Source organism: Myotis myotis, unplaced genomic scaffold (assembly GCF_014108235.1).
Source record: "Myotis myotis isolate mMyoMyo1 unplaced genomic scaffold, mMyoMyo1.p scaffold_m19_p_5, whole genome shotgun sequence".
NCBI lineage: Eukaryota > Metazoa > Chordata > Mammalia > Chiroptera > Vespertilionidae > Myotis > Myotis myotis.
The window spans coordinates 93,901,307-93,928,603 of NW_023416357.1; the positions used below are offsets into that span (position 1 = coordinate 93,901,307).

Consider the following 27,297-nt stretch of genomic DNA (forward strand, 5'->3'; position numbering starts at 1 on the left):
CCACTGCCCCCTCCCTCCTTTCCCCAGTTATTGCAAGTCGCTAAAAAGCATCCACAGACTTCTAAGAGACTGCTGCTGGGACCTACTGATCTGACGTTACTTAAGCAGGCAGCTGAGTTTCAGAAGTTCATTTGGATCTCTCAGTTGGTTTTTCTTAGAAACAATGTTTTAAATGGTGACTAGGCTTCCTACTCAGCCTAGTAAAGCATTTTAAACCATTATATATCCCTGAATATAGTACCAATTACTGTTTAAATATAACTCTTCATTCCCTTAACACTGATTCTTTGGGGTGGGGTATGATTTTGTGTTCCAACTGTGGGTCAATGGATTTGATCTATTCCTGTCTTTCCTTTACACCCTCTCCCCCTTTCAAATGGCAAATAGTAACCACACTGGCAGATACTTCAAGGGAAGAAATAGGAAGTGCAATGGAGCACTGGAGGCAAGTAGTATATTAGCATAAAGGAAATCACCCCATTGCCAATCATTCCCCAAATTTTCTGAATTTAGAGAATAAGTAGAGAATATATTATATATTAGGGTATCAATCACTTATTATCTTATTGTCAACTTAAGCAATATGCCCTTTAGAGTGGTTACATAGGAATAGTATTTGGGAGTGCCCAGCCCTATGCCAGTGATAGTGAACCTATGACACGCGTGTCAGAGGTGACACGCGAACTCACTTTTTGGGTTGATTTTTCTTTGTTAAATGGCATTTAGATATATAAAATAAATATCAAAAATATAAATCTTTGTTTTACTATGGTTGCAAATATCAAAAAATTTCTATATGTGACACGGCACCAGAGTTAAGTTAGGGTTTTTCAAAATGCTGACAGGCCGAGCTTAAAAGGTTCACTATCACTGCCCTATGCTGTTCCTCACAACAGTTCTATAAGCTGATGCTGGTGTTCCTGTTCTTCTGAGGCAAGACCTCAGACTTAGAGGGCACAACAGTTTGTTAAACATCACAGGACAAATGATTGAGGTCATAGTGCTATAAACAATTGACCGGCACTGTTTTTTTCCCCCCAAAATTTTCCTAGCTCCTTTCCAAGTTCTCAGTAGGGAAAAGGAGCAGGCTTATTTTCAGAAACAGGCAAAAATCTTTTGAGCCACATTGCTTAATAAAATGAGGGACCATGGTAGATTCTGCCTTATATTTGGGTAAAAAAAAGAGATGTCAACCTTACGTAAAGATATTTTTGCTTTTCTTTCTCATACATAGACTCCAAAAGGAGGTATAAAGAGCTTCCACTAAGTTTGAGCAATATTGCTATCTAGTAAGTATAAGGCATCTAAAAGTGAATTTTTATAGTCTTCATATTTTTTCAGTGTTATAAGTTTTTAAACATATAGCAGAGGTGAAGGAATTTTCTGTATACCTACCACTTAAATTCTACTGTTAACATTTTATTATGTATTTACTCATCTTATCCCTCTAATCAGTGGTTCTCAACTAGTGGCAGTTTGGTCCCCCCTCCCCCACCCCCCTGTCAGGGGACCTTTGGTGATGTACAGAGAGGGGTTTTTGGTACTTGAGAGGGGAACGCTAGTGGCATCGAGTGGGTAAAAGACTAGGGATACTGCTAAACGCTCTACACCATCCTGTGTTTACTTTTGTTGTAGGACAGCCCCCACAATAAAAACACACATAGCAACAAGGAAAAAAAGCCTCACAACAGTTTAATTCCAGAATTTCAATTCTGCCAAACTTGGAAAAATTTTGCTCCAATTTAACTATTAATCCATCTTATTTTTGGTACATTTCAAAGTACATTGCAGACATAGGGACACTTCTTAAATACATCCATCTATAAGTATATACTTATATGTACTTAATCCATATTTTTGCTATTCAGTACTATATTTTAGAAAATAGCCTTAATCATCTGTTATTTTTATTAGTTTTTAATGTAATCATTTAAAATGGTCTTTTGAAATTTGTGATGTTTGATTTGTATATTTTTTCATTCTCAGATACTCAGTTTGACTATCAAAAGACATATCTTTTTACCAAGTTTTCATGTTAATCATGCTTAGGAAAAGCTCTGATGCTCATTCACTTTAGAATTCAAAGGAAATCATTTTCCTCTTGGGCCAGACTCCAAATTATTTAGTCCTAGCTAGACACTATTGATAAGAGTCTTTTTTTTTTTTTTTAATTGTAGCAGTCAGTGATGACCTTCTTTGAACTCTTGAAACATTTTTTTTTACACTTTCTGTTTCAGAGAGGAATATTTCATATCTACAAGTTTATCTTTTAAGTCTTCGTAGTTTTTCAGTTGTTATTCATAGTCATTTGAAACCTTTTTTGACTCTGCAGGTGTTGTTTGTGGCAATTAACTGTTGGTGGAACCAGGGGAAATGCAGAAAACAGAAGCATTTCTTTTATTTTCCTGTAATATATCTATATCATCGGAGGTAAGACATTTTAAGTAATGTTTCTAATTCCAACTAAGTTTATCAATTTTGAAGTGATTTTTTTTCCATTTAAAATATTAGATAGATTAAGAAAACATGTGTAAGCAGAAATAAAAAAAAGGATCTGCATATTTTATCAGCCATATGTAATCATTAAGTGTTTTGATTTATATTCTGTATACACACACACACACACACACGAGGCCTGATGCACGAAAATTCATGCAAGAGTAGGTCTTCTTCCTTCCCCCGGCTGCCAGCACCAGCTCCCCTCCAGCACCCAGGACCCAGCTGCCTTCCCTCCAGCCCTGGCTTCGTCTGGAATGATGTCTGGTCTAATAGCATATTACCCTTTTTATTATTATAAATACACCCTCTCCTTTAAAAATAAAAAAACATTACCCTGTAGTAATATTCTTCCCTAAACTTTTTGTTTTTCAATATATTTTTTATTGATTTCAGAGAGGAAGGGAGAGGGGGAGAGCTATAGAAACATCAATGATGAGAGAGAATCATTGATTGGCTCCCTCCTTTACGCCCCCTACTGGTAATTGAACTTGGAACCCGGGCATGTGCCCCGACTGGGAATCGAACCGTGACCTTCTGGTTCACGCTCAACCACTGAGCCACACAGATGGACTAAACTGGTTTTTCTTACTTTTCATGTCATTACATATATTCTAAAGCATTGTTTTTAATAGTACCAGTTATTCCATTGTGTGGCTATACATTTCAAATATTCTAAAAGTGTTTTGTGGTATAAAAATGCATAAAAGTCTTTATCCTGTTACTTGACAGGATAGCATAATCAAGAGGGTATCTTCCCATCTTTTCAACTGGGAAGAAAATTACTACAAGTACATAGTTTTGTATCCATAATTCTGAAATCCAAAGAGCTCCGGAAACCTAAAGACTTCATAAATTTTGTCCCCAAATACATTCATCTGGCCTAAAATAATAAGAGGTTGCCTATAGTCTTTATTTCACTTAAGGTGCCAGTTTATTCATTTTGCTGCAGAAAAATATTGGTGCTTGTTTTTGGAGTACTGCCTGACCATTGCTATGGGTGTTAAGTAATGTCTAAAATTTGACTTAAAGGATTTTGAAGACATTTGATGGGATTCTGGATTTTGTTCAATGTAGTTGTCTTAAAGTTTGTTAATGATGATAAATTGGGTAAAAATGATGTGATTAGTAAGAGTTTTACTTTTTAGATTTTATTTTTTCCCTCCCTCCAAACTTCTTGGACCTGAATCAATGGGGATTTATAATAAGCATCAACAAATTACCATTTGTGGATTATCTGTCATATTCCATTACATTTCCATGACTTTAACATAAAATGTTGTGTGGCACATAATTTTACTTCTTGGGAGCTAGTAAATAGCAAAAACATACTCTCCTACCCCATCTTCAACTTCAAATTTTCCTCTAGATATATGAATACTTTCTCTGAGGAACTTTCTCATAGTTCCTTCTTTTTTTTTTTTTAAATATATTTTTATTGATTTCAGAGAGGGAGAGAAAGATAGAAACATCAATGATGAGAGAGAATCATTGATTGGCTGCCTCCTACAAGCTCCACACTGGGGATTGAGCCCGCAACCTGGGCATGTGCCCTTGACCAGAATCAAACTCAGGACCCTTCAGTCCGCAGGCTGATGCTCTACCCACTGAGCCAAACCAGCTAGGGCAAACTCATGTTTTGCATGCGGCCCACAACGAATATGTTTGCGGCCCAGCCAATATAATGGTATGTAAGAAATGTTTTAACAAAAGTGTCGTAACTTAATTTTTTCAGTATTCTGTTATACATAATTATTAATAAAGAACTACAGTGTTCGCTAGTGACTGATATCTATAATCACGCACCATTTCTCTCCACTAATACTCGCAGTGAATATTTTAGCAGCCAATTGCCATGTCATTAGTCTTGTATCAACTTGTTTGGTGTACACAACAGGAAATATTTTGCTTTCGAAGAACAAGAAAAATAGGTTTATTTGCATTATGCTTATTAATTTGTGCAGTTATTCAGTGTCTGGTAAGTTAATGTTCAAGAAAAATACTAATTTTTATTAAAATGTTCTATTATTTTATGTTAATGATTACTCATTTATTTTAGCCCTTTGTATTCAGCATGTCTCTATCAAAATAAACCTACGTTTCTATGAAAATTGAAGCTTTTGTTTTTTTGTGGCCCATATAAACTTAAGCCTTGTTTATTTGGCTTGTGTTAGCCTTTGAGTTTGACATGCTTGAGATAGGGCTCTTTTTTCTTTTTTAAGGTAAGTATAAGGTGCTATGCTTGAAGGTTCTAAAACTCTGTGCTCTGTCAAATGGATAATGAGCTTGCCTCATGAAGGTCCCTGCGTTTCTTTTCTTGGAAATAGGAAATAGGACACAGATGCCTAGCAGGGAGTAAAAGACTTGCAACGATATATAACCAAGCCAGTTGCCCAGAGGTGGACTTAACTTGATTAAAATTAGAAGAATTCCCTTGAATAGAATGCAAAATGTCATTTTGGTTTATGTGGAGTTGCAATGTTGTCTTACACTGCTTGTTTTCTTAGTTTTATAGAAAGATTGAAAAGGCATGGAAGGAACTTTAGAAAAATCTAGTCCATTCCTCTCATTATATAGATGAGGACTTTGAGGTTAGTACTCATCTTGAAGTGCTTGCCCCTCATCTTTATCTGTTAAATTTTCACTTGGTAAGTCATTCCCAATGTCTCAAAAACAGAAGTAAGTGCTAAGGCACAGAAATATCTGAAAGGTAGCCTTTTCATATTCTATTTAAGAATCTTCAAGCCCTCTATTTTACATGAAACACATATGAATGAATGTGTTACTCTAATTAAACTCTCTTCTGAGTATTTGGTAGTCTTGAGATTTTTTTGGCTAATGTGCTTGCAAATGTCATCCTTGAGTCTGTCTCATCACTGGATAGACTGTTATGTGTGTTGTGTGTGTTTGTATAATGACTTACCTAGTTGTAGCTGCTTAAAGAAATTAATAGACTTCTGTTTTGTGAAACTAGATTCCACTTTTTTTTAAAGTATATGTGTGGCCAAAGGGAGCACAGATTCCACTTTTTTTGGCTTGTATTAATACTAGTTATAAAGGCTCTGAGGCAGTAGTTCTCAAAACACTATATAAAGTTCAGCAGCCTTAGGTCAGCTTGTCCTACAGCAATGACTATAGCATGTTGCTAAAATATGTCCCCCATCCTGCATTCTGGGATCTTCTCATTACAAGTCACTGGGACTCTATAACATCATGCCAGGAAATTCAGCAGAGTCTGTTTGCTTGAATAGATGAGGTTTCCAGATTGGTTGCCTCCTTTTTGCTGAATAAGTTATCAGATGATTTTTTATTTCTTCCTTTAAAAGTTATTTTTTGTTTTTTAAAAATATATTTTGATTGATTTCAGAGAGGAGAGAGAGAGAGAGAAATATCAATGATGAGAGAGAATCATTGATTGGCTACCTCCTGCACACCCCGCACTGGGGATCGAGTCCGTGATCCAGGCATGTGCCCTGACTGGGTATCGAACTGTGATCTCCGGGTTCATAGGTCGATGCTCAACCACTGAGCTACACCAGCCAGGCCTTTAAAAATTGTTCATGGTTGCTGGAGTTGTTGATGGTTGTGATTTTTATTTTTGTTTTATTTTTAATTTTTATTTTTTTGTTAATCCTCACCTGAGGATATTTTTCCATTGATTTTTAGGGAGAGCAGAAGAGAGGGAAAGACAGAGAGAAACATCGATGTGAGAGAAACACATCAATTGGTTGCCTCCTGCATGAGCCCTCACCAGAACCCAGGCTGGGGAGGAGGCTGTAACCAAGTTACATGCCCTTGACCGGAATTGAACCCGGCACCCTTTGGTCTACAGGCCAATGCTCTATACACAGCCATACTAGGTAGGGCTGATGGTGATTTTTTAAACTAACCGTTAAAATTAATAAATTAGTTGTAATAAGTCTTGAATTATAGAATTCTTAACTGTCTCCCAGTTGTGCACGTAGAATGCTATTTTTACTTTTTCATGCTAATATTTCTTTGCATCATTCTGCAGTGCACACTGAAGAATTGTGTTTATCTTATCACATTATATATTTGTGTTAATTTCTGTAATCAAATATTATATTATTATGACCATGGCATTTTTATAATTCTTAACTGTGCTCTGTCTATTCTTGCTATTAACAGTAAGCTTAATGTCAATTTCTGTTTAGAGAGAAGAATGGTTATGGAGTTGCTGAATGCCATTCTATTTCCTATCCACTCCACATACCATCCAATTATATTTGAGCAATATCTCTTGGTATTGGACAAAATCAAAGAAAGCCATTTGAGGATTCTTGATCAGCTTATTAGGAGATTAACCAAATATTAGTAGTATTCTTAGCAATACCAAATCAAATTCCTATGCATCCCCTAATACAGCTGGAATGGAAAATCATTTATACAGGCCCCTGACTTGTACCATCACATAATTTTTTGTTGTAATAAAGCTTTAACTGGGTTTAACGTTCAATTAATGATCCTTTGTGTAAGTGCCTATGTGAATATTTATTTATTTTTATTTAATACTAGTGACCCAGTGCATGAATTTGTGCACATTGAAAGGAAAATAGTTAGAAGAAATATTTTAATATTCTCTTCATCCTTTCTTTATAATAGAAGTGTCAACCAAATTCACGATCGACAATGACAGATCGAAAGACACACGTGCGATTGGCACCAGCGAGAGCTTTATATGTATTGCGCATGCATGAGTCAACTTAGCCTTTTATAGATATAGAATAAACTTGCTTAATTAGACCTGCTTTCTGATTTAGCTAAACTTTTTCCAGCCCAGTGAAGCACCCCAACTTCTCTTTCAGGTAATTGTCAGCAACACAGCAGTAAATATCAACACAAAGCAGATTATTATTGTAGATCACGCAGGGAGAACAAAGGGTAAAATATTTAACTGCAGCAGTGTTTGACTATATTCTGCACAGTAAGAAAACCTGAAGTCATTTTCAAGGTCCACCATTTCTTCTTTTCAGTCGGGTCAAGTTTCTAAGCTTTCTAAATCTCTGTTTTCCGGCTAATGAAAAGAAAATAGGATTCCACCGAGTCTCCTATCTACCTATTCTAGGACTTCTGTGAGGATCAAATGAGATGAGGCAGGGGAAAACGCTTCACAGACATTTGGTTACACTGTAAAATGTTTCCACCTGGCTATAAAGCAAGTTGTGTTCCTGGGCTGAAGAAACTGCAAGGAGGCTAGTTGCTATGGAGAGGAAGCCAGGCATTGCTACATGATGTCATTACCCAAATGGACACTTAGCATATTAGCCTTTTTTATATATATAGATATTTTTATTGATTTCAGAGGAAGAGAGAGGGAAAGAGAAAGAGAAACATCAACGATGAGAGAGAATCATTGATCGGTTGCCTCCTGCACTGCCCCCACTGGGGATCGAGCCCACAACCCAGGCATGTGCCCTTGACCGGAATCAAACCTGTGACCCTTCAGTCCATAGGTCGATGCTCTATCCACTGAGCCAAAATGGCTAGGTTGGGGATATTTAATAACTGCTTTTTAGTAGGCCAAGGGCCAATTGCTCAGTGGAAAGCCTGCCCCTCTACATTGAATTGTGTGGTTCAGATCCTGGAATCCTTTAGCTTTTGGCCAGTTTCCAAGGTTGCCTTTCTGTTTGTTTTTTAAGGAAATATTGCGGGAATTAATTCGTTTTTCAGAGATTGCTTGTAATGGCTGCTGTATCTTTCCTCACATAAATGCTTCTTAATTGGCTCTCCAGTCACCTCCTGAGACAAAGAAGGCTGCTTAATGTGAACTAGTCAGGATCCTAAAGCAGGACATTTTCATTTTATGTTGTTGATGATTTCAGTTACACATTACAGGTTTAATGCATGGTGTATTATTTTTATTTTTTATTTTTTGGTACTAGTTTTGGACCAATCGAATACAAAGGCCCCATGAGTGCTGTTTACATTGAGAAGTTTGTCCGCCGGGTGATGAAACCACTTCTGTACATCCCATCTCAATCAGAATTACTAGATTTTCTCTCAAACTACGAGGTACCTGTCTTTCATATCTCCTTATATTCCCAAGACTTCACCGGGTTGTATTGGATTGTTTGTATAGAAAAGTTTTTATACCTCCTGATTTTGTAGCAATTAAAAAGTTACGTTATAGATAAGCCCAAATTAAATGCTTTTTGAGATACTTGATTATAGGGATGGTTTGACCAAGTGAGTTTTAAGAAAATAGAATGCTTTGCAAAACCTTTATTTTTCTTTGGGAATTTTCAATAAACTTTCAATTTGCCTCACAATTAACTTAGAGTATGTAAGAATTAACTTACAATTTATATACAGCGGCAAATTTCTAAAAATTTTATTTGATGCTTTATGGCATCTTACTGATGAGGTATCTGGTTTTTCTTGTCAGTTGTAGTTTAGCCTTTCAAAGCAAAACAAAACTGAAAATACATTCCTTTATATTTTAAGTGTATAACTATTTTAAGGTCTTAACTGCTTTTCCATTGCCAATTTCAACACCTGATAAATTATTTTTATAGGATGTTCAGTGTATGTGCAGGACAGTTTATTATTGGGAGACCAGTATAAAGCTTAAAATAATCTCAATAAATTGTAAAAATAGTTTCACAAAAATTTATTGGAGCAAGTGTAAAGTCATATTTGGGTACTACAAGTGAAAGTGCTGAATCCACTAGACCTGTGGTTGGCCAACTGAGGCTCGGGAGCCACATGCGGCTCTTTAGCCCCTTGAGTGTGGCTCTTCCTAAGCCTTAGGAGTACCCTAATTAAGTTAATAACAATGTACCTACCTATATAGTTTGTTTAAAAAATTTGGCTCTCAAAAGAAATGTCAATCATTGTACTGTTGATATTTGGCTCTGTTGACTAATGAGTTTGCCGACCACTGCACTAGACCAGTGGTTGGCAAACCGCGGCTTGCAAGCCACATGCAGCTTTTTGGCCCCGTGGCATGGGCCACGAAGTTTCAATCGCACTGTACGTGCGCTCCTGCACGTGGTATTTTGTCGAAGAGCCACACTCAAGGGGCCAGTTTGCCGACCACTGTACTAGACCACCAGAGAACTAGCAAAAATGAAAAATGGTGCTTAGATACAATAAAATCAGGACCTTAAGTTACCAGATACAGATAAATACCATATGAAACCAGACCTCATAATTTAGAATTCAGTAATAGTGATGGATTGAATTTTTGTGCTATGTAGATTTTATGTAGATTGGATATTAATTTCTTTCACTAGAACATCATTAACAGCTTTTTCAATCATGTTAGAAATACTATTTATATGTTAACTATGAGCAGATTCTCCAAGCAGCAGTATTAATATTTAGTTCTACATGTAGTTCTCAGATATACATTAGAGCAAATTCTATACTCTTAAGGTGGATAAAGAATGGATTTCTGTGGTCCTCACTATGTTGTCTCCCATTTTGCCTGGGTAGGCTGGTAGGCCCGAGCTACACTGGGAGGTAGGGCATTTGGGCCTAGTGTCTTTGGTAGCACTAACTAGGTCTGTTGATTTGATTCTTGGAATCTTCTCTACTGTTGAATCTGTAAATTGTTATTTCTGTTAGTGTATGCTTAATTTCTAACTGGACCTTTTTCATATCATTGACATTCTCACTAAGATCCTTGAAAGTTTCATGAAGATCCTTGAGTAACCTTATAACCAGTAGTTTGCTTGCTTCCATTTCTTTCATTTGTGACATTTCTTTGTCTCTGCATTTTGGCAGCTTCCCTGTGTTTGTTTCTATGTATTAGGTAGAACTACTATGTCTCCTGAAATTGGTAGAGTCTCCTTGTGTAATAGGTGTCCTGTAGGGCCCAGTGGCTCAGCCTCCTCAGTCACCTGAGTTGGGCACTCTAGGTGTGCTCCTGTGTGGGCTGTGTGCACAGTCTTGTAGTTGAGCCTTGATTGCTGTTGGCGTCTCTGGGAGGAGTTGGCCTCCAGGCCAATTGGTTGTGAAGACCATCTGTGACTATAGTGAGAGAGCTGCTTTGTAGGAGGTGAGGCCCAGCTTAAAGCTAGGCAGGCTGGTACTAGTGCTGGGTCTTGGGCCTTTTATTGATAGGTTTGGGGCATGCTGTTACCCGCTGCAGCTTGTTTGATTGATTTTAGCAAAGCCTGAGCCAGGACAGGCCATTCATATGGAAAAGCTGCTGCAAACAGCTTGGGCAGGGCTGCACACTGGATGGGGCAGGGTCTCAGGAAATCCTCAGGTGGAGCAAATAGTGTGCTCCAGGCTGATTGAGACTTAGCTATGGCTGCCAGTCAGCCCTGCAACGGGGGAGGAGCATAGGAACAGTGACCCCTGTGAACATCCCTGTCTGCGAGAAAGCCACCCCTGAGTTTCTGCCCTGATGCCAGACAATCCAGTTGCTCCCCTTATGTGTCTGGGTCCCCAAGAGCTACCCGGTGCTGGAGCTCAGAGGTATCCAGTCTGAGTAAGTTTGTGCGCTGGCCCTTTAAAAGGAACAGCTGGGTCTCCAGCAGCCTTCGTGTTTCTTAGCCACAATCTCCGCTGGTTTTTACAGCCCGTAGACTTCTCCTCCCAGCTCTGGAACCCTGGGCTAAGGTCTGGTGTGGAGCTTGGACTCCTTGCTTCCCAGCCTCCGCAGGGACAATCTCCCTCCCAATTAAAAAATGGCACACATGGGTGTGGGACCAGCCTGTTCCGAGGCTCTGCCCCTGCTACCAGTCTCAATGTGCTTTCCTCTTTACTTCTCTAGTTGTAGGACTTCATTCAGCCAGCTTTCAGGTGGTTCGGAATGATGGTGGTTCTCTATTTTAGTTGTAATTTTGATGTGATTGTGGGAGGCGGCAAGTAGAGACGTTTACTTATGCCACCATCTTGGTTCTCTCTCAACCTGCTATTATTTATTGGGTCATTAGCATTTATTCTGCAGAACTGGGAGTGTTCTATGTATGATAATCATAATATTGAGACAGAATCGGTTCTAGAATTTTCTTCCCAGATATGCACTAAAATCATAGCTACCTTATAAACAATGAATTTAGCGAAAAACTGAAGTGAACTTGCCAATGCATACTACAGAGGGAGCTCAAGAGCTTTAAGTCATCTCATTGTAAACCATGTTAAGAAATTTTACTTCATTTATTCTAAATGTAGAATCCTTTTTTAAAAAAATATATTTTATTGATTTTTTACAGAGAGGAAGGGAGAGAGATAGAGAGTTAGAAACATCAATGAGAGAGAAACATTGATCAGCTGCCTCCTGCACATCTCCTACTGGGGATGTGCCCGCAACCCAGGTACATGCCCTTGACCGGAATCGAACCCGGGACCTTTCAGTCTGCAGGCCGACACTCTATCCACTGAGCCAAACCGGTTCCGGCGAATCCTTCTTCCTGGAGGTTCTTCTTGCCTATTTAAGATACAGACAGGAAAATGTGATTTATTACTTGTGGACAACATAGGGAAGCATATCCCAGTGTCATTTTTATTTTGGTGGATATGAAGTTTGGTGGAAAGGAGATAGGACAAAGTGATGGTAATGTCACTTTCAAAGTCATTAGTCTTATGGCTCTTCTAATTTTTTAAATTTATTGATTTTAGAGAGAGAGGAATCGAGAGAGAGAAACATCAATTTGTTCATTTGTCTCTAATCCAGATATTTTGAACAGTTTAGAACATTTATGCATTCATTGATTGATTTTTGTATGTGCCCTGACCGGGGATCAAACCCACAACCTTGGTATATTGGGGATGATGCTCTAACCAACTGAGCCACCAGGTCAGGGCATAATTTTGGTATATTTTTAGGTATCAATTGGTTATGGTAGCTTCTACATCAATAATGCTTCATTTTTTATTTTATTTATTCATAAATATTTTATTGATTTCAGAGAGGAAGGGAGAGGGAGAGAGATAGAAACATCAGTGATGAGAGAGAATCATCTATCGTCTACCTCCTGCACACTCCACACTGGGGATCAAGTCTGCAACCCTGGCATATGCCCTGACCAGGAATCGAACTGTGACCTCCTGGTTCATAGGTTGATGCTCAACCACTGAGCCATGCCAGCCGGGCTCTTTTTTATTTTTTTGTTAGAATCATCTGATTTGTATCTTTTATTCTACCCACTAAGTGCCAACAATATTATTTAAGTCTTATCTTACATATGCGGCCAAAATATTTTCTGTCTTTTCATGAATTTCTATAATTTATCCGTTTAAGAGTAGTGATTTTGCATGCATCCATTCATTTATTCTTATCAGTTATGGTAAACCAAATTGTTTTACATTTAAACGGGATGGGAAAAGGCTTAGGACTCTTTTGGAGGTGGAAGGATAGTGTTGAGTAAATTGCCAGGTGACAGAAAACCTGAGTATTTTGGAGAAACATCTAATAGAATGTCTGCTACCTGCTGTTATACTGTTATTTGTTAATAAAAATACTCTGAATGTTGAGCAAATAAAGAGATATACTGTTTCTGTCAATTTATAGTTTTATAGCACCGTGGACTAAATAGTTTTAAGTATTCTAGGTGTGAGTTAACATTAGTGCAGAAATATTTCAATTGCCACTAATAAAAACACACCACTAGAGGTTGTATACATCATTTGCTGAAATTTATGCCAAACTGCAAATAGTATTCACTTAGGAAATAAATATTTAATGCTCATGAGGATTTGCTGGCCTCCTATAGTCTATTTAACCTCATTTTAGCAGGTACTGAATATACTGTATATTATGGAATGGAATTAAAAACACAAAGGAGGTCAAATTATAATGTGGCATTCATTATGTTATGTTTTTTGCTAAATTGTAAACTTGATAAAAGAGTATTGTCTTATTCACGTTTTTATCCCCATTCAGTTATTAACAAATGTTTATTTTGTGTCTGCTCTGTGCTAGAAACATGGTGATGAACAAGAGAGAGCCTCTGTTTCATGGAGTTCTAAAGTGGAGATAGATAACAAAGGAAAACAGATAAACAAGGTGTAGGGGGGTTGAGTAGTGTCCTGTTTGCAGTTGAGTTCCCGTGGCTGTTTACCTGATAGCTGTAAGAATCTGGGAGTGGATTAATAGAAACACTGCAGATGGAATCTGGGGTCAGGTGATCTTACACATGGTAAGCAGCAGAGTGAGGAGGGACAACTTTTGTACCAGCAGGGCTTGCACCCCAACTATATAACCCAGTGTCAGGCTGGCTTATGTGCTGAAAGAGAGCCTCAAAATATATTAGGCAGGGTTATAGTTGTGCTTTGAACCAGCCCCTGGTTTATTTGCAGCTGAGCAAACAAGGGACCTTGACCTAGAAAGATCTACATATGTCAATATGCATGGGTTATATTCCCCAAACTCCCCTTTTTCCAGATTTAAGAAAGAACTGTGGAAGGAACTCTGAGATATGTAATCACCTTTCAAATACAGCTTCTGTTAGGCAAGACTGAAACTTTGAGGAAATGGTTGCAAAATTTGTTTGATCTTAAGCAAAACCAGAGCCAGTTTAGTAACTTTTAAATGGTAATTTGTAATAGAAATAAACAGATAATTAACACTTTATTCTTTTTATTATTTTGAAATATTAATTTTAAGTTACATTCTCAAACAGGCCAATTTTCAAAACTTATACAGATTGTCACAGCATGGTGAATATTTTAAAAATAATACTTAAAATATATTTTGTCTGGTTTTTTTTTTTTTTTTTGGTATGTTTTAAAATAGCTGGTATACAGCTTTAAATTGTCTCATAGTTGTTGAATCTTATCTGCGTTTTTGACAATGAAAAGAAAATAATTTTGCATATGATATTACTTGCTTTGTATTGTTTATGAAATTTCTTTGGTCAAACTACTTGAAAAGTTCAATACCAGTTCTTCTGAAGATAGGCTCCTTTGTCCAAGCTATGTAGCCCCTTGGAAAATTGCAGCAGTGATGCCCTCGACAAGAATAAACCTGTAGAAATGTCCACAAAGGACCCCTGCAAATGGTCCAACCTTTGTACATTTTTAAAAATATATATATTTTATTGAGTTTTTACAGAGAGGAAGGGAGAGGGATAGAGAGTTAGAAACATGGATGAGAGAGAAACATCGACCAGCCGCCTCCTGCACACCTCCTACTGGCGATGTGCCCCCAACCAAGGTACATGCCCTTGACCGGAATCGAACCTGGGACCCCCCAGTCTGCAGGCCGACGCTCTATCCACTGAGCCAAACCATTTAGGGCTCTCTCTAATTTTTAAGTTTGTTATATTTTTAGTGTTCAGTATATTCACAGAGTTCTGCAAACATCATCATAATCAATGAATTTTCATGTACTGGGCCTCTAGTTTTATAAATAAATAAATAAATAAATAAAATTTTATGAGAGTAAGCATGTGATTTGGATTTGAAAGACAGTATGTTCCACTACAGATCAGAAATTTTCTTTTTTTATACAAATTACTGATTTAAAATTTTACCAACAGATGAAATTCCTACTTTATCTTTTGGGTCTGATTTTGCCCCAATGATCAAATCAGCTCCACAATTATTTATTAAGAGCATGACGTTGCATGCTTTAGGGCTAGAGAGAATGCTTTACATTTGCCTAGTGCTGTATAGTTCATCAAGCTCATTCTTCTCAGTATAACCCTATGATGAATTGACCCATTTGCTATATAAGGAAACTGAGGTTTCTCTTTGAAGTGTTCACCCAAGATCATTTAGCTTTTGGACTTGAGCTTAAGTGTTCTGACTCCAAGCTCAGCACTCTTTCCTCAGGGATCTCAGTTTGGCTTTTAAGACAGATACAGTCATTTCAGAACAAAACAAGAGAGAATGAGTGCCACAGGGCCTTTAGTGATGGAAGGAATTATTCTGAACAGGAAGGCAGGATGTATATGGAAGAGATAATTTATTGGTTCAGCAGAATGGAGGGGAATTCTGTCCTAAGCTTAGAGAAGTTGAATGAACAGGTGGAAATAAGTTTGTGGGGGAAGAGGAGCAAGAGAGTAGGAGATGGGCCCTTTGCAGACTGATCTGACAAGAGAGGAGGGTTTTTATGGTAGAATGCTGGGTTCTGGGTGTGGGGGAGAAAAGAGCCCCTCGAAGAACTACCTGGAACACAAGTGGAGCAAATCAGATTTAACCTGATTTCCAGTAAGTGTGAAGGGGTGTTGGGATGCGAGAAAGCAATTTGAGGGAGAAATAAATCTAAGAAAGATTATGAGGAAATTGACAGCTTGTCTGGAGTTGCCAAACAGAAGTGAGTGAGTACTTGTACTTGATGGTGAGGTTTTGAACCAGGGACCTAGGAGAACTGTCAACAGAGAGTGGAAAGACCTGCTTAAGAAGAGGGAAGGAAGTTTCAGCTCTGAATTAATTCCCCCTGTAAAAGCTGCTGCAATTGTATCCCTTAACCCTGTTGTCTAAATGGAAGGAAAGGTCCACCCTAAACCCAAAATTTTTTCATGTGGTTAGGCTTTTGAAAAAAATGAAATGCAGCAAATGACAATTGTCAAATTATAATGCCATGTTCTTTCTTGTTTTAAAATGTCCCCATTGCACAATGATTAGTGATACCTCAGTCACCTAATTCTGCTCTTGTTCCTGCAGCCTGGAGTACTTGGGTACTTTGAGTTCAGTGGTTCACCCCAGCCACCTGGTTATTTGACCTTCTTCACATCAGCATTACATTCATTAAAGAAAGGTAAAAATCATTTATAGTAAGACATTAGAACTTTAACAAAAATGTATGTATATTGATAGCTTCTTTTGCATGTGTTACCTTTATGACTACTTTCATTTTCTTGATTCCTTTTCTCTGTATTTGTATTAAATAATTGTATTGTTTTATGTTCTGTAGTGTCTTAAATGTTTAGCTTTTTAAAATGTAACTTGATTATACTGTCTGCAATTATAGGTTTTGCACTTTAAATTTTATTATGTCGTAATTTCTTTTTTGTGTTCACAGTTATAAGTTCTGGTCCAACTTTGTAATGGTTATATTGTCAGTTGATGTACCATAATTAAGGAATACATTTCCTTTAAGAAGTGTTTGCAAGTATAAAAGTCATGTTATATTACACTATAAGCCTACTGCCAGTTTCATAATTCTCAAATGTATTTTTTTCACTTTAGCTAAATCATATATTATATGAGGTCCTACATTTTAAATTAAACATTGTATCATACCCCTTTTTTCATGTTGTTCCATGTTCTTTCTTTATATCAGTTATAGCATCATGTCCATTCTCTGTGGAATACATTTTCATCCGCTCTCTCGTCTCCATCTCCTTTGTTAGCACACTGGTCCAAGCCCCTTGCTCTTCCCTGGGCTAGACCAATGGTCACTTAACTAATATTCATTCTAGTCCCTTTTCCCTCACACTTTGGCCTTTACATGTATTAAGTCTTTCTGCCTGTACTGTGCCCCCTGCCTCCCCAGTCCCTAGGGCTCAACTCCCCATTTGTCAAACCCCTATTCATACCTAAGAATCCCCTCAAATATCATTTCTGCAATCTCCAATCTCAGTTGGGTACCCTGTTGTTTTCTTTCATAGTACTTAACATGGTTAGTACTTATGTGTGTATTTATGAGATGATTTGTTTAATGTCTGCCTTCTTCCCCAGACTGTGAGACTTTGAGGGTAGGACCGTGTGTCTTCAGTTTAGCGTTCTTTCTCCAGTGTCTGGTACATAGCAGGGGCTCAATCACTATTTGCCAAGTGAGTGATCAGATTAACGGCCATACCATCTTTTCCCCAGTAGCTCAACCAAAAATATGTAACTATCCTTCTATTACTGGGTATTAGATTGCTTTATTATTATTTTTTGGTTATAATAGTATACTATTAATACATCAAACAATTATATGACTGGCCATTTTAATATATACATTATCTTAAAGTTTTATGCATAGAAAATCTACTGTATTCATGTTTTTGATCAGGGGACATTGGGAGAGGAGATCAAGCTGACACATAGTATGTCTTCTGTCCATTTTAAAGACTTTGAGCTACACAGCTTCTGATGATTAAGAAGACTTAGTTTGAATTTTGAAAACAAAATACTACCATTTTAAGCTTAAGAAGCAGATTTTCAAAAATCTTTGAAAAGTAAAGCCCTTTGAAGAAGATCTCAGCTGAAGATTACATATGAAAGGGAAATCTAGAGACATTCACTAAAGTGATGGTAATATTCAAGTTCTTAGTCAAAGGATATTTCAAGATTGTGGAAAGATATTTAGTTACCTAGTTAGTTTATATAATGTGCTATAATGATTCATCTTGTATTACTTTTCATTCAGAGGTTTCCAAAATATTGCTGCTTTTTGCAAAAACCTTTCAGTAGCCTTTCATCCCCATTTTTTTCTTTTCTGTTTTTAAGCAAAGGAAGGCGTTAAATGGGTAAAAACTACTTGAAGGTACAAAATGAAGCTCTTTGGGCAAAATTCACTAGTTTTGACAAATGATTACATGAAATTTCTTAGACTAAATCTGGTCTGGCTTAGCTTTATTACATTTTTTTCCTATCTTGTGATTCTAGTTCAGTCTTGTAAAATCCTGTTGCATATGAACTTTGCAAGAAGTGAGATTCATTCTAATTAATCATTTTTCACTTAATTTTTTGTGGATAATCTGCCTCTTAGCTTAGTGAACCATTTTTAGAAGAAAAAGACAAATTTGGAATGATTTTTCCATAATATGTGCTATGAAGAACTACCTAAAGTAAATCATGCTTTGGGCATCTAGGCTTTTTTTCCTCTTTTCTTTCTCTTACCCTGAAGTCAGATAGTTTTAACTTATTTATTAATAGCAGATGCTCAATAAGTGAAACATATGCACACTTCTTTTTTAATGGTACAGCTTGAAGTGTAAATTCTGGGTTAGTGTTGTGTTTAGATTGTATACACAAAATAAGGCCTGAGGAACATTTGACACACTTAACATTTGGCTATAGGCTTAACTGAAGAAGTGTTTTAGACTGTTGTAGAAAGCAGATGTTCTCATTCAACAAGCCACAAGCATTTACAAAATGCACGTCTTTCCATTGCCTTAGTAATTTTTTAAAAATTATCTTAGAAATAACCTGTGGCATTTGATCCTTGAGACTAGCTGGCCATTGGTCTACAAATATTTTGAGCATGTACCATATATGAAGCATCATGCCTAGGTGCTGGGGGGGTGCTAAGAGGGCAGGTAGCTCATTCCTGCCCTCAAGAATATTGTAAGATCTGTTTCCATGGGACTTTACCATTGCCATTCCTTTAATACTATTTATCTAATGTTTGATATTTTTGCACATTATAATAAGGAAATTAGGGAGATTTTTACTTACCACCTCAGCACTTAATGTTAACTGCTTTCTCTTTTTGTTGTTTTAACTGTTTCATCTCAGTTACCCATGTCCTTTACCTGTTGATCTCAGTCTTGGTGTTGATTTGTCAGTTTATGTAGGCCTGCCAGTTAGGTGGTGTGGGCAGTAACCCTTTGTTATATTTCTGTTTATTGTTTTCCTAGCTGGTTTATTATCATTTTTTTATATAGCAGTTCTATATTTTTGTGTAATTAAATCTGTGGTTCTTTTTCTTTTTAAAATATGTTTTCTTTATTGATTTGAGAGAGAGAGAGAGAGAGAGAGAGAAAGAGAGAGAAACATCAGTAGGTTGCCTCCCATATGCACCCTGACTGGGGACTGAGCCTTCAATCTGGGCATGTGCCCTAATCATGAATCCAACCTGTCACCTCTCAGTGCTCGGGATTGAGCCACCCCAGCCAAGGCTGTGGTTTCTTTTCTTTTTTTATAATATATTTTTATTGATTTCAGAGAGGAGGGGAAAGGGAGAGATAGAAACAACAATGATGAGAGAGAATCATTGATTGGCTGCCTCCTGCACTCCCCACACTGGGGATTGAGCCTGCAACCAGGCATGTGCCCTAACTGGGAATTGAATTGTGACCTCCTGGTTAATAGGTCCTTGCTCAACTGCGGAGCCACACTGGCCGAATTGTGGATTTTTTTTTTTCTTGATTAGAAAATATTTTTTTTTTGCTGGATCAGTGTGACTCAGTGGTTGAGCATTGACACATACACCAAGAGGTCACTGGTTGGATTCCTGGTCAGGGCACAAGCCCAGGTTGCAGGCTCAATCCCCAGCAGGGGGCTTGCAGGAGGAAGCCAATCAATGTTGATGTTTCTCTCTCATTGATGTTTCTCCCTCCCCCTCCCCCTTCCTTCCCTCCCTCTTCCTCTCCCTGGTTGCTTACTTGATTTTTTTTTTCATCTTATTCCATTATTCGCTGTAAAAATGTTTTCTGGTAAAATGTTATATTCTGTGGTTAGTGACTTCTTTTAAAAAAGAAAATTTGCAATAAATTGAAGTACTCTTTTTTTCATTCAACCTACAATAGGGGTGCAGTGCTGTTGGGAGTACAGCACTAGCTCGAGAACTGGCAGTGCCTGATCCTTACCCTTTGTCTGCCCTGGACAGAATCTGGAAACTCAAACAAAATACTTCACTTTTCTGTGTTTGAGATTCTCTCTCAAATTAGAGAGGGTGGAGAGGGTGGAGTTAAATGCTTGTTTTACGAAGTCACATCTGAGTGAAATACATTGGATTATGAATAAAGTAATAGTCTTAAAATAGCCTAATTAGAAAGCCACCTGGCTGAAAGCACTTTAAGCAAGTATTGTGTCTGTTTTCTTAAAAACATCTACACCAGGTATTATGTAACGTGACCAACCAGTGGGCACAGGTGTTCCTCCTCCCTTTTCCTGTAGCACTCCATATCTGCTTCTCTGTACTTCATGGCGACCTCACTATAGAACTGTCTGCATCTCTAGGGTAGGTTGAATGAAAAGAATTTGTTCAGATAATATTTATTGAGTGCCTTGAAGCCAAAGTTTTGCCTTCTTACTCCTACAGCTTGATCAATGTTGTAACTGAGAGGTTGAATGAATGGCTAATAAAGGGCATTTTATCCTGAAATTGCTCAAATGAGAATGATTTTAGTAGTGGTACGTTAAGTCATTTTGGGTCCCCTCGCACCACCACCACTCTCCTCATGCCTGGCCTTTCAGGTTCCATAGATCAATATGTAGGAATGATTTACAACAGAACTCTTTGGTACCCCTGCCTGGTTCATTCTTCTTACTTTTTTCACTGGCTTCTCAGTGTCCCCTGACACTAAAATCCTAATTAATTGAATTGAAATTCACATGATACTTAAGTGTCACCTTGAAAATAGACTATAACTGAACTAACAAGCAAAATAGAGACAGACTCATAGAGAGCAGGCAGACAGCTTTGTGTGTGGGGGGGAGTTGGGATCAGAATTGAGCAAAAAAGGCAAAAGAGGAAGAACTCATGTACACAGACAATAGTGTGTTTTTTGGGGGAAGGGGAGTGGGTGGAGGTGAAAGAGGAGGGTGTAGGGGGGATAAATGGTGATGCAAAAAAAGAAATACACTAAACTATTAACTAAAGACAACATTTTCACTCCCTTCTAATGCCTTTACGAATTTCTAAACTTAGTTGCCAAGGGAACTTTGTGGCATCAGTTCTAAGGGACACCCTTTGGGAAATACTGTTGTAATGAATTTTTTAAAGAGGAATTTATTAGGGGGAAAAACTTATAATTCCAGTGTAGGGTCCCTCTGTGCCACCAGGTGGCATCTGATAGTGCTGTGCTTTGCTGGTAGAATTGAGTCAGTATATATAAAATCGCCTTATTCATAAATAAAGCTTTTTATACAACATCAAGAGGTCTGAAGGGTAGGATTTTCTTACCCTGTAGGTGACATTCTTAAAGGCATTTAAAAAACAAAGAACTGCCGAAACCGGTTTGGCTCAGTGGATAGAGCATCGGCCTGCGGACTGAAAGGTCCCAGGTTCGATTCCGGTCAAGGGCATGTACCTGGGTTGCGGGCACATCCCCAGTAGGAGATGTGCAGGAAGCAGCTGATCGATGTTTCTCTCTCATCGATGTTTCTAGCTCTCTCTCTCTCTCCCTTCCTCTCTATAAAAAATCAATAAAATATATTAAAAAAAAATAAAATAAAAAACAAAGAATTAGGCAAGATTGATGCTGAAATTCATAGGCAATTGTTAAACCCAATGCCTGGTCCAAACTCTGAAGAGTTAGTCCCAGGGCCCCGGCAGGTTTGGCTTAGTGAATAGAGCATAGGCCCATGGACTGAAAAGTCATGGGTTCAATTCACGTACCTTGGTTACAGGCTCGAACCCTAGTTGGGGTGCATTGGGGAGGTAACCAATCGATGTGTCTCTCTAACATCAACGTTTCTCTCTGTCTCTCCCCCTGCCTTTCACTCTCTCTGAAAATCAATGGAAAAATATCCTCCGGTGAGGATTAACAACAACAACAACAACAACAAAAAAGGGACCCAGGAACCCAAGAAAATAAAGCAATAAAGAAAATAAAGCAATTTCAGCATCAATCTTGCCTAAGATGTCAGTTTTCTTGGGCAACAGAATTGAACCCATGACTCTTCAGTCCATGGGCCTATGCTCTATTTACTGAGCCCAACCTGCCAGGGCCCTGGGTTAACTCTTCAGAGTTTGGACCAGGCATTGGGTTTAACAATTGCCCATGAATGAAGATGGTTCTAGGATCCCTTGGTTTTCTCTGATAATCTCATAGTTGTCACTACACTTACTCATAGAAGGAAATCATTTTCTATCTGTCGTGTCCTCTGGGTACTGATTAATGTACATTAGAATAAACATATTAGGAATTTCATACTTTTGGGACCCATACATAAAATTGACTTTTTAATATGTTGCTATTATTTTAGCAAGGTTGTCATCATATATCATAAGAGATGCTTTTATTCCCATTATTACATATCTCTTAAGTCTTGTAAATGCTGCTACATAAGAACTAAGGCCAAAAATGGATGATCTCATACTTTAAGTTAGACTCAGAAGCATGACTTAGTACTTCAACAAACATTTGAGGATCCACTATACTTACAGCTATAAAGATAAATAAAACTTGTTCCCTGACATCAGTAGTGCCACCAGCTAGTGTGGCCAGTATGTAGGTTTTCCCATAGTATGAGTGTGGTGACAGGTCTATGACAAGCTTTGTTGGATCGTGGAGGTCAGTTGATTGGATTAGTTCAGGGAAGAGCTCTGAGGAGTTGGCACTAGGGGTGTAGAGGGTTTCCCAGGAGAATGAGGGGTCAGCCTTCAGGTAAGTGTGTGAAGAACTAGAGAGAGAGGAAGATACAAGGGATTGGAGAAAGCAAAAGTTGTGCAGGAAGCTCAGAACCAAATTTAGTGGTCTTTGTATATATTTTGATCCCTTGAATCCATGTATCTAAAAAAATCATACCATCTTGTGCAGCTGGCATGGTTCAGTAGTTGAACGTTGACCTATGAACCAGGAGATCACGGTTCCTGACCAGGGCATATGTTCAGGTTGTGGGCTCAATCCCCAGTGGAGGTTGTGCAGGAGGCAGCCGATAGATGATTCTCTCTCATCATTGATGTTTCTTTCGCTCCCTCTCCCTTTCTCTCTGAAATCAATAAAAATATGTCTTTGTTGTTTTTTAAATTGTACCATCTTTACTTTCTAATTGTTTTGTGATAATTTCTACCTTTTTAAGTTGTCCTGTTTTAGAGTGTGTGTGTTGATCCTATTTCTTCTAGGTTTTCTGTTTGTTTTGAAGCTGTGATAAGACTCATAGATGATGAACCACAAACATTAAAAATCTTGAAACACTCTTATATAACAAGGTCACAAGCTTATGGTGAATAAACTGTGCAGACAGACCCAGTCCTGACCTCTGTCTGACCACTTTTTATGTAAAGTTGAACATGCTCAGCTGACTCTGGACTGAGCCCTTTCATGAGTCAAGCACTTTACCTGGATGATTCTGTCTTCACGGCCACTCTTTGCAGTAGGAACTGTTAGCTCAGTGTTATTATCTCAGGTGAGGAAACTGAGGCTCTGAGGAGATTGCTTATTGACTCATGGTGACTGTGGTAGGCAGAATAATAGCTCCTCAAAGATGTCCACATTCTAATCATCAGAACCTGTGAATATCTTATGTTACGTGGCAAGGGGGAATTTGAGGTTGCAAATGGAATTGGGTTGCTAGTCATCTCATCTTGAGAAAGGGAGTTTATCCTGGAGTATTCAATATAATCAGAAGGATGCTTAAAAGTGGAATCAAGAGCTAAAGCATAATGTCAAAGTGGTACACTGAGAAGGACTTGTCTGGCCATTATTGGCTTTGAAGATGGATGGGAGCCACAAACCAAGAAATGCAGGTAAACTCTAGAAGCTGGAAAAGGCAAGGAGATGGAGTCTCCTTAAAGGAACTTGCCCAGCTGACACCTTGATTTTATTTCAGTGAGGCCCATTTTGGACTTTTAATCTCCAGAACTGTAGGATAAATTTATGGTGTTCTAAGCTACTAAGTTTGTGGTAATTTTTTATAGCAGAAATAGCAAATTAATACAGTCAGATACCATAAAAGAGGAGCTGAGATGAGCCCAGGACCAAGTTACTCCACTTATTGCTGTGCTCCTGGGATGAGGCACGTGGTACAATATGCTGATTTTTACCTCCTGGTCTTGCCCATGATACTGCTTTAAATATAGTGCCTTTTGCTAATATTTCCTGTCTACTTTTCAAAGTGTAACTGAAGGCCTATGGGATTGATAAATATTGTCTAGCTAGGATGATGTCGGGCACACTGTGGACATGAAATGAAGATTTCCATATCACTGGTCCCCTTCTTGGAACTTCGGACTGGTTGGCTGTCTCCTACTTAGCACTTAGCATTGTTTTCTTATTTTCCCTTGGATTTCAGTGATTCTTCCTAACAAGAAGTTCCAATAGGCAGTAAACAAATCATTTTAGTGGCAAGTATCCTGTGTGACCAGGACCCACTCAGTCACCCTTTCTCACTTCAGATCCCATCTGTAAGATAAGGGAGTCTTGCCCTAGTTGCCTCTGAAGGACACTTCAACTTGAAAAATGCATTAGCTCTTGGCTTGTTTTTGTAGGCCTGCAAGCTAAGAATTGTTTTTATATTTGTAAAGGGTTGTTTTGAGGTGAACATGTGACTCCATGCTGGACGATAAAGAACAGCCTAAAAGGGAGTGTAGGAGGCATTTCTAAGCAGATATGTTTCTTTTATGAAATCATTCCTTCAACAAGGCTGTTAAAGAAAGGAATTTAATTGAAATACATACAAGGGATGTATTCTGACTGATCATTTTAATATTGTGCTTTGGTTAAATGGGACTGGCTGGTGTGAGGGTATTTAGTTTACTTTCATATTAGTATATGTGCCAGTGCATATTTAGCTCTCTAGTCTATGTTCCCCTAAGATAATGTAGTTGGAACTGATTTCTCTTCCCCTCCTCCCTAACTCATAAGAAATAAAAAAAAATCACAACTAAGGACTTACATGTTTACTTAGGGGTTAGCAGTATTTTGGCAAGCATCAGAATATGCATATTGTATTTATGGTGCCCAAATGCCAGATTTTTTTTCCAGGTAATTGCTTTGTGCTTTATATTAAGAATTTTGAAAATATACACATCCCAAAGCTGAATTTCTAGGGGAAAATGCAAGTAATCCGATAGTTCATTTATTAAAAACAAACATCTCTGTAATCTATTACATTTCTTTCAAGGCTTTTTAATTTTGGTAATGTATTTATCATTGGAAATGCGTGAGTCATTATCCACTGAGTGACTGAGTCACTATGTAAGTGCTAAGTAACATTGGAGAGGTTGTTGTTACCTGTTATATAATCCTATCATTTTCTTTTTTCTTCCTTGTCCAAAACCTTGGAAAGAAGAGTGGGAAAGCAGAAGTTAATAAAATGGCAGAGTATAGAGTAAAATGAGGACTCTTTCCAGGATGGAAGGTACCATATTACAGGTTTGCCTTTTGGAATGTCACTATTTCCCAGAGTAAAGAAGTGAGAGAAATTCCCCCAGGAAATATATGACTTCCTAGCCATACTGATTAAAAGCCATGTGATGTAATCCAGTGGTATTTAGCTTTGAAGTATATCATGATTTATTTGTTAGTAGTTATTTTCATGAGGGTTTTCCCTGACCTGATACTCCATTTCACTTCAATGATCATGGAGAGACTGGCTCACACAGAAGTCTTCTAGAGAGCAGATGGTCAGTCCTGATGTGAAAATTTCCATATTGTTCACTCAGGCATTCTGTTTATTCTTTCAGTGTCTTTAGGTACCTTACTTCGTGGTACAGCAAGTACTGCTTACTTTAGGCCTCTAAGAGAGAATTTATTTCAGAAGCTGAGCACTTTATACCTAGAGCCACCAGGTCTGGAGGGCCCCCTCCCCCTTTATCTGAAGAGAGAGGGGGTTGCAGGGGTTTTCTCCCTCCAAATTTGAGAAATATTGTCTTATGTATCCTTCTTAGATAATTGCCCATTATTTAGACTTACTGGCTACTGGATTAATTATTTCAGCCTAATTTTCTTCCTGAGTTAAATGAATCTTGCTTTTTCATCATTACTACCCTCGCATTGTCCAAAAATAGCATGAACCATGTAGATATTTTAAATTTTTCTGGTGGCTGAATTAAAATTTAAGGAAAAATAGGTGAAACTAATTTAATAATATAGTTTATTTAACCCAGTGTGTCCCAATTATTATTTCAACATGTATTAATACGAAAACTATTGAGTTACTTTATTATTTTTTTTAACCAAGTCTTTTATACTTTTACACTTAACAACACATATCAATTCAGATGCTAAATTTTTATTGGAAATACTTGATCTGTATTTAGATGTCATGAAATTTATAGTTGAAAAAGTCATTTGCATACCCAAGTGTTTGTAAACATACATAAAAGTTTCCAGTGACTGTGTTGAATATCACTTTAAAATTAAAATAATTAAAATCAGCCCTGGCTAGTGTGTCTCCGTTGATTGGAGCATCTTCCTGTACACCGAAAGGTTTCAGGTTCGATTCCCGGTTAGGGCACATACTTGGGTTGTGGGTTCAGTTCCTGGTCAGGCTTGTACAGGAGGCAACTGATTGTTGATGTTTCTCTCCCTCTCTCTCTCTGCCTTCCTCTCTCAAACCAATAAACATATCCTTGTTGTTAAAAAAAAAAAAAAAGCTAAAAATTTAGTTTCCAGGTTGCTCACATTTCAAGTGCTCACTAGCCACATTTAGCTAGTGGCTACCAAGATAGGATGGTGCAGCTGTGGCACAGGCCTTATTATCCAAGTGTCCAGGGAAAAGCATTGTTTCATAAGATACTGAGTCTACTGCAGGCATTTTCTTGTGTTGTTAGCATTTCAGAGTGTCTGGTAGTCTGTTACTTGCTGAGTGTGAGTTGTGTAGCTTTGCCTCTGGCAGGACCCTTCATTGTTAATTTTAAAGCACAGTTAAAAACATATTCTCTTTCCTAACAGAAGAAACTAATTTTATTCTTCCTGGAATGTTTGAAAATTTTAATATCTTGTCTCACCGAGGTAGTTCTTGCCTCAGAGTGTTTGTGCTTTACCCTAATACTAAACTGAAGTTTTATTATTAAAAAATTGAATTAAAAAATTAAATTTGAGGCAAGTGGTTTTAAGCAGAATATAGTAGTCTGATGATAATGTATTATATAGAAAGCCAAAAACAAAAAACCTTGATGCAAACCAGAGAGATCACAAGTGAGCCAGGTGAATTTGAGTGGAAAACAGATGGAATTTCAACTCAAGGTAAATGGTGACAGTGGAATATGAAAGGCACAAAAAGGTCAGTGGAATCTCTGCCTAGGGGAGTGTGGGAAGAGGGATGGAGCATTCTGTT

At 37.8% G+C, this 27,297-nt stretch overlaps 1 protein-coding gene across 10 annotated transcripts in view; it reads left to right on the forward strand.

Moving 5' to 3' along the window:
• Nucleotides 1-27,297, forward strand: part of TXNDC11 (thioredoxin domain containing 11) — a 70,785-nt gene that overhangs the window by 11,882 nt on the left and 31,606 nt on the right. For 4 of the 10 annotated variants that reach the window (XR_004967807.1, XM_036310969.1, XM_036310968.1 and 1 more), the window contains 3 exons: nucleotides 2,333-2,430; nucleotides 8,400-8,529; nucleotides 16,081-16,174. Coding sequence is in view for 9 of the 10 variants with exons in the window: in XM_036310969.1 (XP_036166862.1) it covers nucleotides 2,333-2,430; nucleotides 8,400-8,529; nucleotides 16,081-16,174 (322 nt within the window). In the remaining variant the exon portion in view is untranslated. Of the gene's footprint in view, nucleotides 1-2,326; nucleotides 2,431-5,003; nucleotides 5,088-8,399; nucleotides 8,530-16,080; nucleotides 16,175-25,346; nucleotides 25,378-27,297 lie in introns of those variants that run through there. The other 6 variants (XM_036310970.1, XM_036310973.1, XM_036310975.1 and 3 more) reach the window with 4 other exon arrangements.